At 46.7% G+C, this 17,790-nt stretch overlaps 1 protein-coding gene across 3 annotated transcripts in view; it reads left to right on the forward strand.

Moving 5' to 3' along the window:
* The window catches only part of SRRM1 (serine and arginine repetitive matrix 1), an 836,097-nt gene that overhangs the window by 176,594 nt on the left and 641,713 nt on the right, over window positions 1–17,790 (forward strand). For all 3 annotated transcript variants that reach the window (XM_078681268.1, XM_078681269.1, XM_078681270.1), the window contains one exon: window positions 17,124–17,243. In XM_078681268.1, coding sequence (XP_078537394.1) covers window positions 17,124–17,243 — 120 coding nt within the window. The remainder of the gene's footprint in view (window positions 1–17,123; window positions 17,244–17,790) is intronic.

Consider the following 17,790-nt stretch of genomic DNA (forward strand, 5'->3'; position numbering starts at 1 on the left):
TGATTGGAAACAATGGTTGATCTGGCCCACAGACACAAATAACTGTCAAGACAGATTCCTGAACAAAATACAGGGGTTCACATTGACCAGGCCAGACCCAAGATACTCCCAGAGACAACATCCAGGGATTGTAACTACTTACAGTGTGGGAAAACTCTGCCTTCAATGGCTACATACATCCACACTGTCAGAAATTAAGGAACACTTAACTTTACTTAAAGAAGGTGCTGACTTGCGTGATTTCATCATGGGACCACGCAAACAGCGTCAAAAACGTTTCATAGCGGCCTCTATATATGCAGCTTACAATGAAGCTTGGAAAGTAACTCAAATTGAGACAGCAGAAAAAATACGGGAAATTGACCGTGCTAATTTGGAAAAATCACTTTGTTGTGGACAATGGGTTAATGACTGTCTTCCAGAATATATTCACTGGACAGTATTGTATCTTCTGCAATCGATATAATAGAACAAGACTTACTGATGTTGCAACACGGTCAGTCTCAATTACGTTCTATTGTACAGCTTGGCTGGACATTACAAAATCTGCGTTCAGGCTATGTGCCTTGGCGTTTAATCAACACGACGTCACTATTTAATATCTTTAACCTTACTGATAAACAAATCAGTTTGGCACAAAAGGGTGCTGACTATACAATTCTGAGCATTGAAAAACTTGAGAGATTACCATTGACAATGTCAGAACGACCTGTCATTGAATGGATAATACATGGGATAATAAATATACCGATAACAACTTTCCAGTTTCAATACTGCCAAAAATATATACAGGCAGGCCAGTATGAAAGGTTGGGTAAAGGATACATTAATAAGTCCACATGGAACTTGCCCTATACACACACATGTGTCAGTAATAACGGACAGAGTGTATTTCATAGTGGTAATAATTGTGAAAAATCACTAAGTGGCATACTTCTGTGTCAGGGTATTAGTTTGCATGGGGCCTGTGAAGGGACTTCAAATAACCTTTCATGTCACCAGTTAGGCACACCTGCAACACAAATAGAACCATTCTTTAGAAGACTTTCGAACGGGAGTTACATTCTAATTGTAGATCACAGATGTTGTGGCTTGCTGCCAGGAAAACCTTATCTTGTAAGCGTGACTTCCAGGGTCATGTGCTGTGAAAGAGTATTGTTCCCGAATGATGCTCCAGACAGGGAGGGAAGGTTATGGCCCAGTTTAAAAATCTCTTCTATTCGAATTGATACTTTAAGCAGAATGAAGACTGTGCTCCTACAGACGCCAACCCAGTTGACGTCATCAAAAGAAACGTATGATCTCCAAGTTGCAAGGACAACGGCAGAGATTCATTCAATGTTATCAACAAATTGTCCCCTACACTTCGCAGAAATACTGAACGAAATCTTAAATATTTCTGATACAAGTGGTATCGCGAGTGTATTTAAGACAGTTTTTTCAGGCGCTTTAACCCCATTGAAAGCGATCCTGGGTATCTTTCCAAATTTCGTCCATTCCATCTTTGGCGGACTTCCACTCCTGTTGGGACTCGTAGCAGGCATTTTATTCTTGCTACTCTTGCTTCGTTATGGCAAGCCATGTCACAGACAAGACTCCAGCAACAATAGAAGAAACGATCCTAGCTATCCGCTACCGGGACCGCATAACTAAAGTCCTTGGCTTAACCCGGCTACGAGATCTAAATATGACCTGGTTTCTTTCATTCAGACCCATCTGGCAGAATTGTGTTATGCCTGTATTAAGGTGCATGCTATGCGGCGAAGAATGCGTGTTGGACACCTGTCTTACACTACAATCAGACGTACCATTGGATGCAGATACTTTGTTGGGTCCAGTAAAGGCTCATGCATTGTGCTGTCCCCAGCGGCTACCTATCCTGATGACGGCATTCGTGGAGACTTCACCACTACGATTGAAGGGTAGTGAAGTACAAGATGAAGCAGCATCGACCAGGTACGACCTTCTGTAAGCAGTTCTGATCAAACCATCAGTGAAAGCAATCATGCGCGTGACTGGATGGTCGCGACATTTTCTAACCTAGTCGAACTTTCACCAGAAGCTGTAGATTGTTTTTTCGAGAATCTGTCTGAAATGATGTTTTCACCGGAACAGAGAGAATGACTTTAAACAAACTTGCACACGGCGTTCCCTGAACTCTGAATTTGGCCTACAGTCTTTTGAAAACAAAGTGACTGTGAACTATTTTTTCTCTTCTCCCCTGAATAGCGAAAACTTTTTTCCAATTCCAAAATATTTACCTTTTTGGCACTTATCTTCTGCTTAAAGTAAAACTATTCTTAGAGAACAGAACTTCTATTCTTAGGAATACTAGAGACATTACATTACCTCAACCTCTAGTTTATATGCAATTAATTGTGTTTATATGTGATGAGATGGTCTCGCAATTTTTTTCTGTATCAAGAGCCATTTCATGTGTAATTTCGCAAATCATTCATGCCGATATAAAATGTGCACCTCCTTTTGAATGATTATACTGCTTGAATGCATACAGTACCTATACTCATTTCGTGCATTTTGCATACGCCATTTAAAAAAAATATATATATATATATATATATTTTTGGGGTGGTTCGGTATACACATGCACTATTAGTTATGTTTACTACTGCTTAGTTTAATAAATATGTACATACATTCGTGGAGTGGGTGTAGTGTGTTTATCTAGGTACCTATATTGATACTCCTATTTCTGACCCTTTTCCGGTTATTAATTTGCTACTGTCCATACACCGGCACAGAAACCCGTCTTCAGATTAGGTCATAGCGCATGCTGTCACATTAAGCAAGCACTATCCCTTCAGCCCCCTAGAAAGCACACCGAGTTCTCAAAACAAATCAAACCTCCAACAGACCTGGGAAATCCCCCGCAGCCATTGTTTTGATTTCGCTCGAGAACTCCTGCAAAGAATGTAAGAACGACCAGTCCTTATGACATTCTTGCTGACGTCTTATGTCCATCCTTACGTCAAACACGACACCTTTCAGGTATAAATATACCGACGCTGCCCTAAGCTAAGACGCGGTGGTGACGAGCTTGGAGCAGCGCTACTTGCCGGAGAGCCCAGCTGATGCAGAAAGCCCATGGACCCTGCCCCTCCCTTTTGACGCGCTGAGAGAGACGCTGCCTTTTCTCCTGCCGAGAAATCCAGCCTCCGGCGTTTCCAGCCGCCCTCGCGGGTAACTGGGATATCGAGTCCTGAGACAGAGATACCAACCCTCCAGCCTTCTAAATCCCACGTACTGAACTGACTAACCCCTTACAGAGAATTCTTGAGTCAGATTCTTGGCAACACAAACTTAACTTAAACTGCTACTTACTTACTCCCTCCCAAGTATTAGGCTTAGGTCAGGTACACCGGGGTAGGCGTAGTTAGAAGCACCAGTTGAGTACGATTAGTCAATGTATATATGTATGTATATCTTTTATCCATTTTAAGTATCATATGGCTAAGAAACCATATAAATGCTTTTACAGTATTATTTTATAATTCTGTTTTTACTGTATGCACTTTACTTAACTATAAGTATTGCAATAATAGCGATTCATTTCTCTTGTATGAGAAAAAGAGACTGATCAATAAATAACATCTTTTTATTGAAACACGCCCATCTCTTATTTCTCTACAAACTGGTGAAACTAAGAATGCACGTACTGACTGAGTAAAATAGTTGTCTTTTGTTTTCACACGACTCTAGAGATATACTCTTGATTAGGGAAGAGCAAAGTTGTCATGTTCTATGGTCGTCAGAAACTAAATCCCTTCTTGTCTATCCAGGGAGGTTAAACTCCTCCTTGCCTATTCGAGAAAGTTTCTAGTGAACTCTGAGCTAGCTGGCACACATAACTTTAAGTCTAATATCGTCAGTAGAAGACCTAGTTAACCACAGTCCTACGTCTATACTATTGAAGATATTATTCCAATGCGCAGAGCCTATTGGGATAATAGGAACTACACTACAAGTGGATTCGCAGAGAGAAATTTCGCATGCTGTCGTTGCATCAGATTTATCCTCAGCTGCAACAGGGAGACTGACTGTGTGCTATAGACCTACAGGATGCGTACTTCCATGTGCCCATTGCACACAAACACAGGAAGTTCTTGCGATTCCAAGTCTGTGCCAATCATTATCAGTACACAGTACTGCCATTCGGACTGAAGTTTGCCCCCAGGACATTCTCGAAGTGCATGGCAGTGGTAGCGGCACACCTGAGGTAGAACAAGGTGTTTGTCTACCGGTACCTGGACGATTGGTTGATCAAGGCTTCCTCCTTCTCGGAAGCTCAAGCGCACTTCCAGAACAGGCTGGGGTTGCACATCAACATGTCCAAGTCGGTCCTGACTCCGGTCCAGTGCATACAGTACTTGGGAGCCTCCATCAATACGCTGTCAGCAAGCGTGTCTCCTTCGGAGGAGAGACGATTATCACTCCTTCGGAAGGCTCAGGCTCTTATGACCACTCCATCTACAACAGTGAGGACGGTGTCTTCTCTACTGGGGTCGATGGCCTCTTGTATCTTCCTCACGCCACACTCACGGCTGCACATGAGACCATTGCAGGAGTGCTTGGAGGATCAGTGGGATCAGAGGAAGGGGTCTTGGGACGACAAGATACGACTGTCTCTGCATGCTCTTCAGTCTCTGAAGTGGTAATGTTCAGCGGAGAATCTCCTGAGAGGGGTTCCCTTCCACAAGGACATTCCCACACAGACTATCATGACTGATGCGTCCCTCCATGGCTGGGGGGCGCACTCCGGAGACTTACAGATACAAGGAACGTGGTCCCCGACGGAGTCCACGTATCACATCAATTTCCTGGAACTCAGAGCTGTTCACTTGGCACTGAAGGCCTTTCATCCGTTCTTCCAGACAAACTCTCTGCTTGTTCAGACGGACAATATGACCACGATGTATTACCTCAGCAAGAAGGGGGGCTCGAGATCACTCACTCTGTCACAGGAGGCGCAGGCGATCTGGCGCTGGCTTCTAGCCAGAGGACTGACGATTACGGCTACCCATCTGCCTGGTTTGCAGAATGTTCAGGCGGACGCACTGAGCAGACTGATTCAGGAAAACCACGAATGGGTCATAAACGGCAAAGTACTAGGAGAAGTCTTCGCAAGGTGGGGGACTCCAGACGTAGATCTGTTCGCCACCGCCGAAAACAGCAAATGCCGAGACTTCGCCTCCAGGTACTACCAGCAGGGGACGCTGGGGAATGCGCTATGGATCAACTGGTCAGACAGATTTCTGTACGCTTTTCCACCCATTCCCCTGATTCCGGCGGTGCTCATCAAGCTGTCCCAGTCCAGGGCGCGGATTATCCTGATTGCCCCGGAATGGCCCAGACAGTGGTGGTTCACGGACCTGCTTCACCGGTCTCTCCTTCCTCAAATACGGCTGCCGTGACGGCTGGACCTTCTTACGAAGTTCGGGGGGGCAGATGGTGCACCCCAACCGCTCGTCGTTGAGTTTGGCGGCATGGCTCCTGAGATAGTGCAGTATGGCCATTTGAATCTACCAGAAGATTGTATGGACATACTGAAGGAGGCTAAGCGACCTTCCACTAGGACTTCCTATGCTTACAAGTGGAAGAGATTCTGCATCTGGTGCAAATCCAAGAACTATGATCCAACGACATGTAAGGAAGATGTCATCCTTCCGTATCTTCTACTATTGGCGCAGTCTGGCCTTAATGTCCATTCCATTAAGGTTCATCTCACTGCGCTGACTGCCTACAGGAAATGCCCTTCACAGACTTCCTTTTTCCAGATCCCTGTGATCAAGGATTTTCTGGAAGGCTTGACGAAAGTGTTCCCTCCTGTCTGGCTTCCTTCGCCTTCATGGGAATTGAATGTGGTGCTGTCCAGATTGATTAAGGAACACTTGTGGGACCCCCCGCGCCGCACGGCCACCAGCTGCTGCGTGTGCCCCCTCGCTGTGCCTAGCTGCCTCGCCGCCGGCCTCGCGGCCGCTCTGCTTCTCCCCGTGTGTTTTTTGTCATTTATCATCTGTTTTGACCGTTACTTGTGCTTGTTTTTATTTTTCAGGTTTCTGTTTTGACCGTCATTTGTGCTTGTTTCCATTTCCCAGGTTTCTGTTTTGACCGTCATTTGTGCTTTCATTTATTGTTCAGGTTCTGTCTTTCACCGCCTTTTGTGCTTGTATTGACTCTCGATTCCTGCCTCTTTTCCCGCCTCCCTTGCCGCGCTCCCTCCCCGCTTCCCGCCACCGCCATTTGCCCCGCCCCTTTCTCTTCTGTACCCTCCCCGCTCCCGCCTCCCAGCTGCTCCGCCCACCCGCGCACTTGGCCTTAAATGGCGACCGTGCGACGCAGGTGAGTGTGACCCACTTGTGGGACACCCCCGCGCCGCACGGCCACCAGCTGCTGCGTGTGCCCCCTCGCTGTGCCTAGCTGCCTCGCCGCCGGCCTCGCGGCCGCTCTGCTTCTCCCCGTGTGTTTTTTGTCATTTATCATCTGTTTTGACCGTTACTTGTGCTTGTTTTTATTTTTCAGGTTTCTGTTTTGACCGTCATTTGTGCTTGTTTCCATTTCCCAGGTTTCTGTTTTGACCGTCATTTGTGCTTGCATTTATTGTTCAGGTTCTGTCTTTCACCGCCTTTTGTGCTTGTATTGACTCTCGATTCCTGCCTCTTTTCCCGCCTCCCTCGCCGCGCTCCCTCCCCGCTTCCCGCCACCGCCATTTGCCCCGCCCCTTTCTCTTCTGTACCCTCCCCGCTCCCGCCTCCCAGCTGCTCCGCCCACCCGCGCACTTCGCCTTAAATGGCGACCGTGCGAACGCGCAGCGTTGACGCGCAGCGGGCGCGCCGATTGTGCGCCGAAGGCGCGCCAAAGGTAAGCCCGTCTGCGCCCGTCCGCGACCGGATCGCGACCAGCGCCAGGACCCCTGGCCCCCACCGACGGAAGCCGACCCGACGAACCTACAACGCCGCCGATCTCATCGCACTCAACACCGGCCGCATCCCAGGATGTCATCAAGCCGCCCCGAAGCACACCCACGGACCCTTCAGCTGCCACGCCTGCGAGTTCACCTGCATCCGGACTCACCCTGCACCAGCACTCGCCAAGCCGAACATCAGCAGCAACCACCTCAAGTGCATCCTGCTCAACACCCGCTCCGTCCACAGACACGCCGTAGAACTCTGGAACCTCCTCGACACCACCGCCCCTGACGTTGCCTTCCTCACCGAGACCTGGATGAACGCCTCCTCAGCCCCAGACATCGCCATCCCAGAGGGCTACAAGATCATCCGGAGGGACCGCACCGCCAACCAGACGGGAGGAGGCATCGCCATCATCCACAGGGACACCATCCGCATCACGACCAACACCGACGACACCCTAACCACCGCTGAACACCTGCACTTCCAGATCCACACCGACCCAAAGACCACCCTCAGAGGCACCCTGATCTACCGACCCCCGAGACCACGCACACGATTCAGCGAGGACATCGCCGACTTCGTCAGCCCGCATGCCCTCCCCTCTGCCGACTACATCCTCCTGGGGGACCTCAACTTCCACCTGGAGAACAACAGCGACCGCAACACCATCAGCCTGCTCGACAACCTCGCCAACCTCGGACTCAAGCAACTGGTGACCTCCCCCACCCACCTCGCCGGACACACACTCGACGCCGTCTTCTCATCCAGCAAAGACGTCACCTTCAACCACGCAACAGGACTCCAATGGACGGACCACAGCTGCGTCCACTTCACCTTCAAAAGAACGACGATCCACCACCACCAGCAACAGGTTGCCCGAAGAAGCTGGAACAAGATCACAGCCGACCAGCTCACCGCTTCCCTGAGCCAGCACCCGCCCGCCAGCTCAGCGAACCCCAGCCAGGCCGCCAACAACCTCACGAAGTGGATCAACAACTGCGCAGACGAACTCGCCCCTCTGAGAACCCCACCCAGCGGACCCTGCAGCAGAAAAACACCATGGTTCACCGACGAACTCAAAAGCTCCAAGAAGAACTGTCGAGCCCTCGAGAAAGTCTGGAGAAGGGAACCAACTACGGACAACATGACCACCCTCAAGCGCGCCACCCGGAAACACCACCAACTGATCCGCGCCACCAAGAAAAATACATACAAGGACCGGCTGGACAACAACGCACACAACTGCAAGGAACTCTTCAACATCGTGAAAGAGCTCTCCAACCCCAACGCCGGAAACAATGACATCACCCCGTCGCAAGACCTCTGCAACTCCCTCGCGTCCTACTTCCACAACAAGATCGCGGACATACACAACAGCTTCAGCAACCAACCAACGCAAGCCACAACCGCAACAACGCCACCCACCACCACCCTCCGCACCTGGACTCCGATCAGCACCGAAGACACCATCCGCACAATGAACTCCATCCACTCCGGATCTCCAACTGACCCCTGCCCTCACCACGTCTTCAACAAGGCCGATGCTGTCATCGCACCCCACCTGCGGGACATCATCAACACCTCCTTCGACACCGCCACCTTCCCTGAGAGCTGGAAGCACACCGAACTCAGCGCCCTTCTCAAGAAACCCACAGCAGACCCCACCGACCTCAAGAACTACCGTCCCATCTCGCTCCTCCCGTTCCCGGCCAAAGTCATCGAGAAGACCGTCAACAAACAGCTGGCCGCCTTCCTCGAGACGAATGGATCCCTCGACCCCTCACAGTCTGGCTTCCGAGCGAACCACAGCACCGAGACCGCCCTCATCGCTACCACCGATGACATACGAACTCTGATGGACAACGGAGAAACAGCGGCCCTCATCCTCCTGGACCTCTCCGCGGCTTTCGACACTGTCTGCCACCGCACCCTAGTACAGCGCCTCGGCAACATCGGAATCCAGGACAAGGCACTGGAATGGATCACCTCCTTCCTCGACGGAAGAACACAGAGAGTCCGCCTACCACCGTACAAGTCAGAGGCCACCAAAGTCATCTGCGGCGTCCCCCAGGGATCCTCACTGAGCCCCACCCTCTTCAACGTCTACATGAGCCCCCTCGCGGCCATCGCACGCCAACACAACCTCAACATAATCTCCTACGCCGACGACACCCAGCTGATCCTCTCCCTGACCAACGACCCCACCACCGCCAGAGCCAACCTGCACGAAGGGATGAGAGATGTAGCCGAATGGATGACGACCAGCCGCCTGAAACTGAACTCGGACAAGACGGAGGTCCTCATCCTGGGCTCCTCGCCCTCCGCCTGGGACGACTCCTGTTGGCCCCCCGCCCTGGGCACCGCACCCAAACCAACGGACCACGCACGCAACCTGGGCTTCATCCTGGACTCCTCCCTCTCCATGACCAGACAAGTAAACGCCGTCTCCTCGTCTTGCTTCAACATCCTACGCATGCTACGAAAGATCTTCCGGTGGATCCCCACCGAGACGAGGAAGAGGGTCACCCAGGCCCCCGTCACCAGCCGACTGGACTACGGCAACGCCCTCTACGCCGTAACCACCACCAAGCTCCAGAAGAGACTCCAGCGGATCCAGAACGCCTCGGCCAGACTCATCCTCGACATCCCCCGACGCAGCCACATCTCCGGACACCTGAGAGATCTGCACTGGCTCCCGGTCAACAAGAGAATCACCTTCCGTCTCCTCACCCACGCGCACAAAGCCCTACACGACCAAGGCCCGAGCTACCTCAACAACCGGATCAACTTCTACACTCCCACGCGCCTCCTCAGATCAACCAGCCACGCCCTCGCCGCCGTCCCCCTGCATCCGAAGAGCGACAACAGGAGGAAGATCCTTCTCCTACCTGGCCGCCAAGACCTGGAACTCACTCCCGACCGACCTGCGCCTGACCCAAGATCACCTCTCCTTCAGGAAGAAGCTCAAGACCTGGCTGTTCGAGCAGTAACGGCACCCCCCCCATACCAGCGCCTTGAGACCCTACGGGTGAGTAGTGCGCTCTATAAATGACTTGATTGATTGATTGATTGAACCTTTTGAGCCTATTCATAAGGCTTCGTTGCAGCATCTGTCCTGGAAGGCGGCGTTCCTCGTGGCCATTACATCGGCCCGCAGGGTGAGTGAAATTCAGGCGTTGTGTTGCCAAGAACCTTATACTGTATTTCATGCTGCTAAGGTTGTTCTCACATACTCACCCTAAATTTCTTCCAAAGGTTATCTCTGATTTCCATGTTAACCAGACCATAACTTTACCTACGTTTTTTCAGATTCCTTCTTCTCCAGCGGAAAGGTCCCTGCATTCCCTGGATGTTAGGAGGGTGTTGAAATTTTATCTGGATAAAACCAAAGCTATTCGTAGGTCAGACCAATTGTTTATCAATTATGGATCAGTCAGGACTGGTCTTGCCACCTCTAAACAGTCCATCTCGAGGTGGATTGTGTCCTGTATACAATTGTGTTACCAGAAGGCTAATAAGACCTTAGGGGGTAAACCTAAGGCTCATTCCACCAGGGGCAAAGCTGCCATGACTGCTTTGCTACGTAATGTTCCAATTGCAGAAATCTGCAAGGCGGCCACTTTGAAGTCGGTCCATACCTTTGCTAAGCATTACTGTCTGGACACTGATGCCAGGACAGAAGCTCAGGTTGGGCAGGCTTTGCTGCACAATCTGTTCGCACAGTAGTGGTGTTAATTCTCTTCTCTCCACCGCCGCTTTGGTGTGGGGATGGGCTTGCCATTCTATTCACTAGATTATGACTATACTCAGAGATCCCCTACTACAGAAGGAGTAGTTTCTGTCCTGTAACTCCAGTTCTGTAGTAGGGGTATGTATCTCTGTTATAGTCCTAAGCGCCCGCCCTCCTCCCTGGTGGAGAAAGATATTCATGTACGGAATGCTACAGGTCTGGCGTGTTACGCCTTCAAAAAGAACTGAAAGTAAAAGGGACCTGCTGTGCATTCTGGGATACTGAGAAAGTTCTGGAAGGTTCTCTTAAAGGCACAGTATCCTGTTCTGAGCCACATAATGGCAGCCTATGGGGCTTGTCTGTACACTCCTTCCTCTCTATCATTCCAGAGGCTTTTGCTGGTAAAGGACAGTTTTTCTCTGAGGAGAAAGCTGGACAGGCTGTGCTGTTTGTGGTTTTTTGGTGGTATTTCTAGTTGAAGTACTGGACAGTGTAGCCTGTGGATATAGGCTGCATTATCTGTCTTTAAATTCTCTCTTAAGTGTCTGTGCAGGTCTGCATTTTTTGACAACTTAAGAGATTATTTTTGATTGCTCTGGGGTCCACGCACATGGGCGGGACTATTCACTAGATTTTGACTATAACAGAGATACCCCTACTACAGAACTGGAGTTACAGGACAGAAACTACTCCTTCCTAGCTTCTTCCAGAACCCCACGACAAGCGCTGAGAGGGCGCTCCACACTGTAGACGCAAGAAGGTCAGTAATGCACTACATTGAAAGGACGAAGGAACACAGGAAGACAAAACAGTTCTTCGTGTCCTTCGCAAACAGTTACCTGGGTAGACCAGTGACTAAGAACACCATAGCTCGATGGATCGCACAAACGATACAATTCTGCCACAAGCAAGCGGGGCAAGAGCTAACAGGAGGGGCACAGGCCCACTCGACCAGGAAGAAAGGAGCAACAATTGGCTTTCTGGCCAACACACCAATTCAGGACATATGCCTGGCGGCAACATGGGCTTCAGTGCACATGTTCACTAAGCACTATTGCGTGGATGTACAGATGAACAAGGAAGCACAAGTAGGACAAAGAGTGCTTCAACATATATTCAACAACCAACGCTCATCTTCCACCCAACCGCCACAAAAGTAACAAACCGCTACAAAATCTATGCACAGCATAGTGAATCCAGAAAGATTCACGCTGCAAAACGAATAGTTTCTTACCTGTCGGTGTAGTTTTGCAGCTTGAAGATCTTTCTGGATTCACTAGCGAACCCACCCGCCTCCGCCAGAAAGATGAGGCTGGAGAAGAGGGTGGAAACACATGGAATAGAAAGCAAGTTGAAGCTTACAAGATACGTGAAAAGAATTACGTTGGAAAAGGGATTAACAAACATAGCCATGGATCACTACAAGGACACAAAAAAGAATCCGAAGATGGCGCCCAGGGGTGGGAGCTTCCGCAGGAAGCCTGCCGACCTCACCGAAGGTACACCAAATGGTGGGACGTCGACGCCCACCTGGGCTCAAAAAAAAAAAAGAGAAAAAGGACTACGATTCTGGACCCAACCACCAGATTGCGGAATATGCACAGCATAGTGAATCCAGAAAGATCTTCAAGCTGCAAAACTACACCGACAGGTAAGAAACTATTCGTTTTTCTTCCATTCATTCACATGTGGGGCCACCCAGAAATAGATCTGTTCGCCACACATCAAAACGCAAAATGCCCAAGCTTCGCGTCCAGGTATCCACACCCATTGTCCATAGGCAATGCGCTATGGATGACCTGGTCAGGCAAATTTGCTTACACTTTTCCACCTCTCCCACTAATTCAGTTAGTGTTTTGCATGCTCAAACAGTATTCCCTCACAATGATCCTGGTTGCTCCAACATGGGCCGACAACCATGGTTCACAACCCTCTTGGAACTATCAGTAGTTCCTCATCAAAAGCTACACCTCTCACCCGAGCTTCTCACTCAGAACCCTGGAGAGATAAGACATCCAGATCCCAATCAACTCGACCTTGCGATCTGGCTCCTGAAGTCAGTTTGGCTACCTCAATCTCCCGCCAGACTGCATGAACATCATTAAAGAGGCTAGAGGTCCTAGCACCAGAGCATGTTACGCCTCAAAGTGGATACGATTTGTAATCTACTGTACAAATAAAATAAATCCACTAGATGCTTCTGTTCAAAACATTGTTATCTCTTACACCTACAACAATGTAACCTAGCATATACATCCATAAGACTACATCTCGCTGCAATAGCAGCTTATCTCCAAAACAGACAACACTTGTCTTTGTTTAGAGTACCCGCTATCAAAGCATTCATGAAAGCACTTAAAAGAATTCCACCCACTCCAGTATGGAATTTAAATATTGTTCTTACCAGACTCATGGGTCCCCCATTTGAACCTCTGCACAAATGCAAACTACAGTTCCTAACTTGGAAAGTAGGCTTCCTAGTCGCTATCACATCTCTTAGAAGAGTTAGTGAACTCCAGGCGTTAACCATACAAGACCATTTATGCAAATCCATCATTACAAGTGGTTCTTAGGCCTAACCCAAATTATTTACCTAAAGTCGTTTCTGCCTTCCATCTTAACCAGCTTGTTGTACTCCCAGTTTTTATCCCTCAACCAGACTCAGTGGCAGAACGGGCTCTTCACACGCTAGACATTAAAAATAAAATACTTTACTTCATTGAAAGGACAAAATCTTTTAGAAAAACTAAACAACTCTTTGTTGCTTTCTCCCCACCTCATTAGGCCAATCCCATTTCAAAAGCGGGTATTGCAATTTGGATTGTTAAATGCATCCAAATGTGCCATTTTAGAGCCAAACACACATTAACCATTCCCCCTAGAGCTCATTCCTCACGCAAACTAGGGGCTTCTATAGCACCTCTAGATGACATCTACAAAGCAGCAACTTGGTCTACACCGCACACTTTCACAAAACACTACTGTGTAGATGTGCAAGCAAAACAACAAGCTAGTGTGGGCCAGGCTGTATTAAGAACACTTTTTCAAACCACTGCAACAGATACAGGTAGCCACCACTAAGGAGGTAACTGCTGTATAGCCTATGCACAAGTATACGATCTACAGCTCATATGCCTCGAACGGAAAATGCTACTTACCAGTATGCATCTGTTCTTGGCATGTGGAGCTGTAGATTTGTATACGCCCACCCGCTTCCCCGAATACCTCTATCTGTTCCAGTACTATCTTACTTAGATACATTACACGTGGACATCTCTTTCTATTTCTTACCAACTCCATCATAACCCTTCATGGCAAAAACAATCTGGAGATGGAGTCGATGCCCATGCGCACTACCGTCCTAAGGAGGACACACCTACCTCGTGACTACAAAGACTTCTTCCAAGACAAAAACAAATTGCAAACATTTGAGCTCAACACCAGATGGCGATCTATGCACAAGTATACGAATCTACAGCTCTACATGCCAAGAACAGAAGCATATTGCATTTTCCTTCCTCCTAAAGGATTGCATTGACTGCTTTTCTGTGAAAAATCTTTCAAGTGTAGAGTTGGTTTGCATACAACTTTAAACTGCAAATGTACAAAAACTGATTTACTTTACTTTTGTTTAGGAAATGTCCCAGTGCGATATCTAGGCATATCACACGGAGTAGCAAAAGTAACTTGAAAGGTAACTTGAAAAGTAATCAGAAAAGTAATTTAACTGTTTTACATGCAAATGACTCGCCTGTAAATCAATCCAACTGCATTCAAATTTTATTTCACTGCATAATTCCTGGAAAATATTACCTGAACCAGGTCTGGCTTGGTTTTAAAAAATAAAAATATAACAAAATAATATTTTTATACAAACAAACTAGTCTGAGTTCAGTCTTTGTGTGTGAAATCATTCCTGAACTGAGTGTGTGTACAATAAATACACAACACTGCCCTATGATAAACCTTACTGCTCCCCCACACTACCACAAATCGAGAGTAAGATATTATCTACTTTTACCTCTGCCTACCTTTAGTGTTTCACTAGACTCTGTGCACACTGTACCTTACTTTGGTATAGTATATACAGAGCCAGCTTCAAACAGATAGGTCTTAATTTGAATTGCTGCTGTGAGTTGTTTGGTAGACCGTCATCAGAATGATTCCGGGCCATTTCACAAGCAGGCCTTTGGAGAGGTGTACTCATCCAAACACTCGACAGTGCTGTAACCTTCAGTGCATACTTTAGCCAGGCATCATTGTCTGGTGTCCAAGGGAAGAGCACAATCCCAGTTTATAATGGATTTATTGTATTCTGTCTTACTTTAAGTTTGATCAAACAATCTTCTTTCTGTACTGCATTTGGATGTGTTTAAATAAGGGGCCTACCTTCCATTAGCAAAATCAAGTGTTTTAGCTCTCGTTGAGGCAGCGCTTGCGCTGTCTGTTTGAGACATGCTGTATATAGGTATGGACTTTTTCCCCTGCCCGTTTTCTGCCCATGTTTTCAATTGGCTCCTGTTACTGTCCTTTGTCAATGGTGGCTTTTGATTTGTGAATAGGCTTTGTCGTCCCTTCTTAGTACCGCCCTCTCTTCTGTTGTTACATCCCATGAGGGCAGCCCCTCTTAAATGTGTCCTTAGTCTCTAGGTTTCATTAAAAGTTAGTGAGCACTATTTAGTTAATTCATCTGTTTGTAGTTTTCCAGACAGCGTTGTGTCCGATTATGGATTGGACGCTTCCTTTTAAAGATGCTCCGTCCCCGCTCCACGGCCTGCGTCTCTATGAAAGTTTTTTTTTTTTAAATCAGCACAGCACGCCGCATGCATTTTTTTTCTTCTGCACGGCTCGCTTACCTCTTTTTTTTAATGTTACGTTTTTTAAAGCCGTGCTGCATGCATATTTTTAGTATAATGAATAAAAGCGCAGCACGCTTGTTTGAAAAAAGAATGCTGCACTGCTTTAAAGAACAATATTAAAAAGAATAAACAGTTTTTTTAATATTATGGTTTTTAAAGTTGCGCGGCATGCCATTTTCAAACTATTATCATTTCCAATTAAGAATGCTGAGGCAGAATGCCAGATTTGTGTTTTAGATGCATGGCATGCTTTATTTACATCCCAGTACCAAACATGCTAGGCTCTGTACAAAGTTCAGAACACAAGGGAAGCAGTATTATTTTTTTCCATGGAGAAGCACACACTTGTGTCGTGTACCCTATTCTCATTTACTTGTTGGTCGTAACGTTTGGTGTAATGCTTAGATTTTAAGCAAATAAAATGCAGAAAATCCACAAAGCAAGGAAAGTGTGCAGTTCCACAGGCTGTCGCTGGGTGTCCCAAAGGGAGCTCTATTAGCCACATAAGGTACTGCACCCTTAATGCAATTATTAAAAAGAGATTGCAGCTGAGCATACATTTCCATTAGTTTTTATTGCAAGTGATGTGCTAAATAAACAATGGTGCATTTTTAACACCCAACATAACAAAAATCTCACTTCCAATTAAAACAAATGGAAAACCTATGCTCAGCTGCAAACTTTTGGATTATGATTACATTAAGGGTGCAGTACTTTGTGACAAATAGAGGTCTCTTTACAACTCAACTGGGGGACCTAGTAGCAACCTATGGTGCCGCACCCTTTTCTTGCTTTCTGAATTTACTTTTATTATTTATGCTACAGCTGGCATATTTTTTCACCCAAATAATTATCATTTGCAACGCCAATGGCTCAAACTTTAATTAATGCAAGACCTATTGCATTGCAGATGCTTGTTTTCTGATTGCTGCAGTACAACCTGCTTTTTCCTGCACCCCTTCCTCCATATTGAGAATAATTTGGCTCTTTTTAGGTTACATTATTCAGCTTTGTCCTCCTTGTTAGCCTCTGTGGAGGTTTGGAAAATCTTTGTACAGGACTGTTCCAACCAAAAATTGCTTGCCATTTAGGAGTTAATAGTCACATACTATTTAGTTGTGGCATTTTTTCATGACTTTGAACAGCTGCTAGTGCTGGTGATGGGAATGTCAAAAACAAAAATTAGATCTAATCTGCTGCTTGGAAAGCAAATATTCCAACAAATACCATTGCTAAATATTTTTTTAATCCATTCCTTTTGGTTCACCTGGGACAATATAGATTTAAAACAAACTTTTTGGGGCAACTTGCAGGGGGAAAAAAACTAATTTTTCCTCATGGTACTTCCAAGACATCCTTTACATCGGTAAGCATTTTGTAAATGTGTATTTATAAATAAAAGCATAAACTGCTGTTTCTTATAGTTTTTTTAGTGTTTAATGTGAAGTTTCAAAAGAGCTGCTAGTGGGGCTTTGCAATATAGTTTAATGATCAGGAAATCCTATTTTAGTCTTACTTTCGTAATAATTATTTATTTCAGTTATGTAGCGTAATCTGTGAGGCTTTTGGTTAGTTGTGTTCTGAATTTTCTTTTGTTTCTGAAAGGTCCTATTCACCGAGGAGGCGCTCAAGCCCAAGGCGAAGGTCGTCTCCCCGCCGACGAAGTCCTCCCAGGCGCCCTCCACCTCCTCCTAGACACAGGAGAAGTAGAACCCCAGTCAGAAGGTAGGAGTTTTCAGAAAAAAAGAAGAAATCGCATATGTTACCTGTTACCTGTTGAGTCTTTGAAATGTTTTTTGGTTTAATTACCCGTTATTGACTTAACACATTAGAGAACATATATTAAGTATGTAAAAATATTACTCGATTTTAATATATGTAAATATATACATTTATAAAAGTTCCTATTGATACATTAGCTTTACAACTGGGCGCCTTGAAAAATCTTGAAGTCATTTATCTTTTTTACACCTTACCATGAATGTTGAATTTAAAATGATCCTACACAGTTTAAAACCTTTTCGCAAGCCGGTGTCGTTTGGTCACAAATTATTCTTCAGTTTGATCCTCCAGTCCTAGAATGATGGCTACTACTGTTGGAAGTGTAACAGGGCTCACATTATAGGAATCCTTTAGAGCTTGCTATAGTGCTTCAGATGTAATACTAACAGCATCTACCTGCATCTCTTAACTCAACATTCCACTCATACATTTGAAAATTACCTCATGAAATTCTCCACTGATGAATGTGGAAAAACCTATGAAGTCTGTT

The sequence above is a fragment of the Lissotriton helveticus genome, chromosome 3_1, assembly GCF_964261635.1.
Source record: "Lissotriton helveticus chromosome 3_1, aLisHel1.1, whole genome shotgun sequence".
NCBI classification, from domain to species: domain Eukaryota; kingdom Metazoa; phylum Chordata; class Amphibia; order Caudata; family Salamandridae; genus Lissotriton; species Lissotriton helveticus.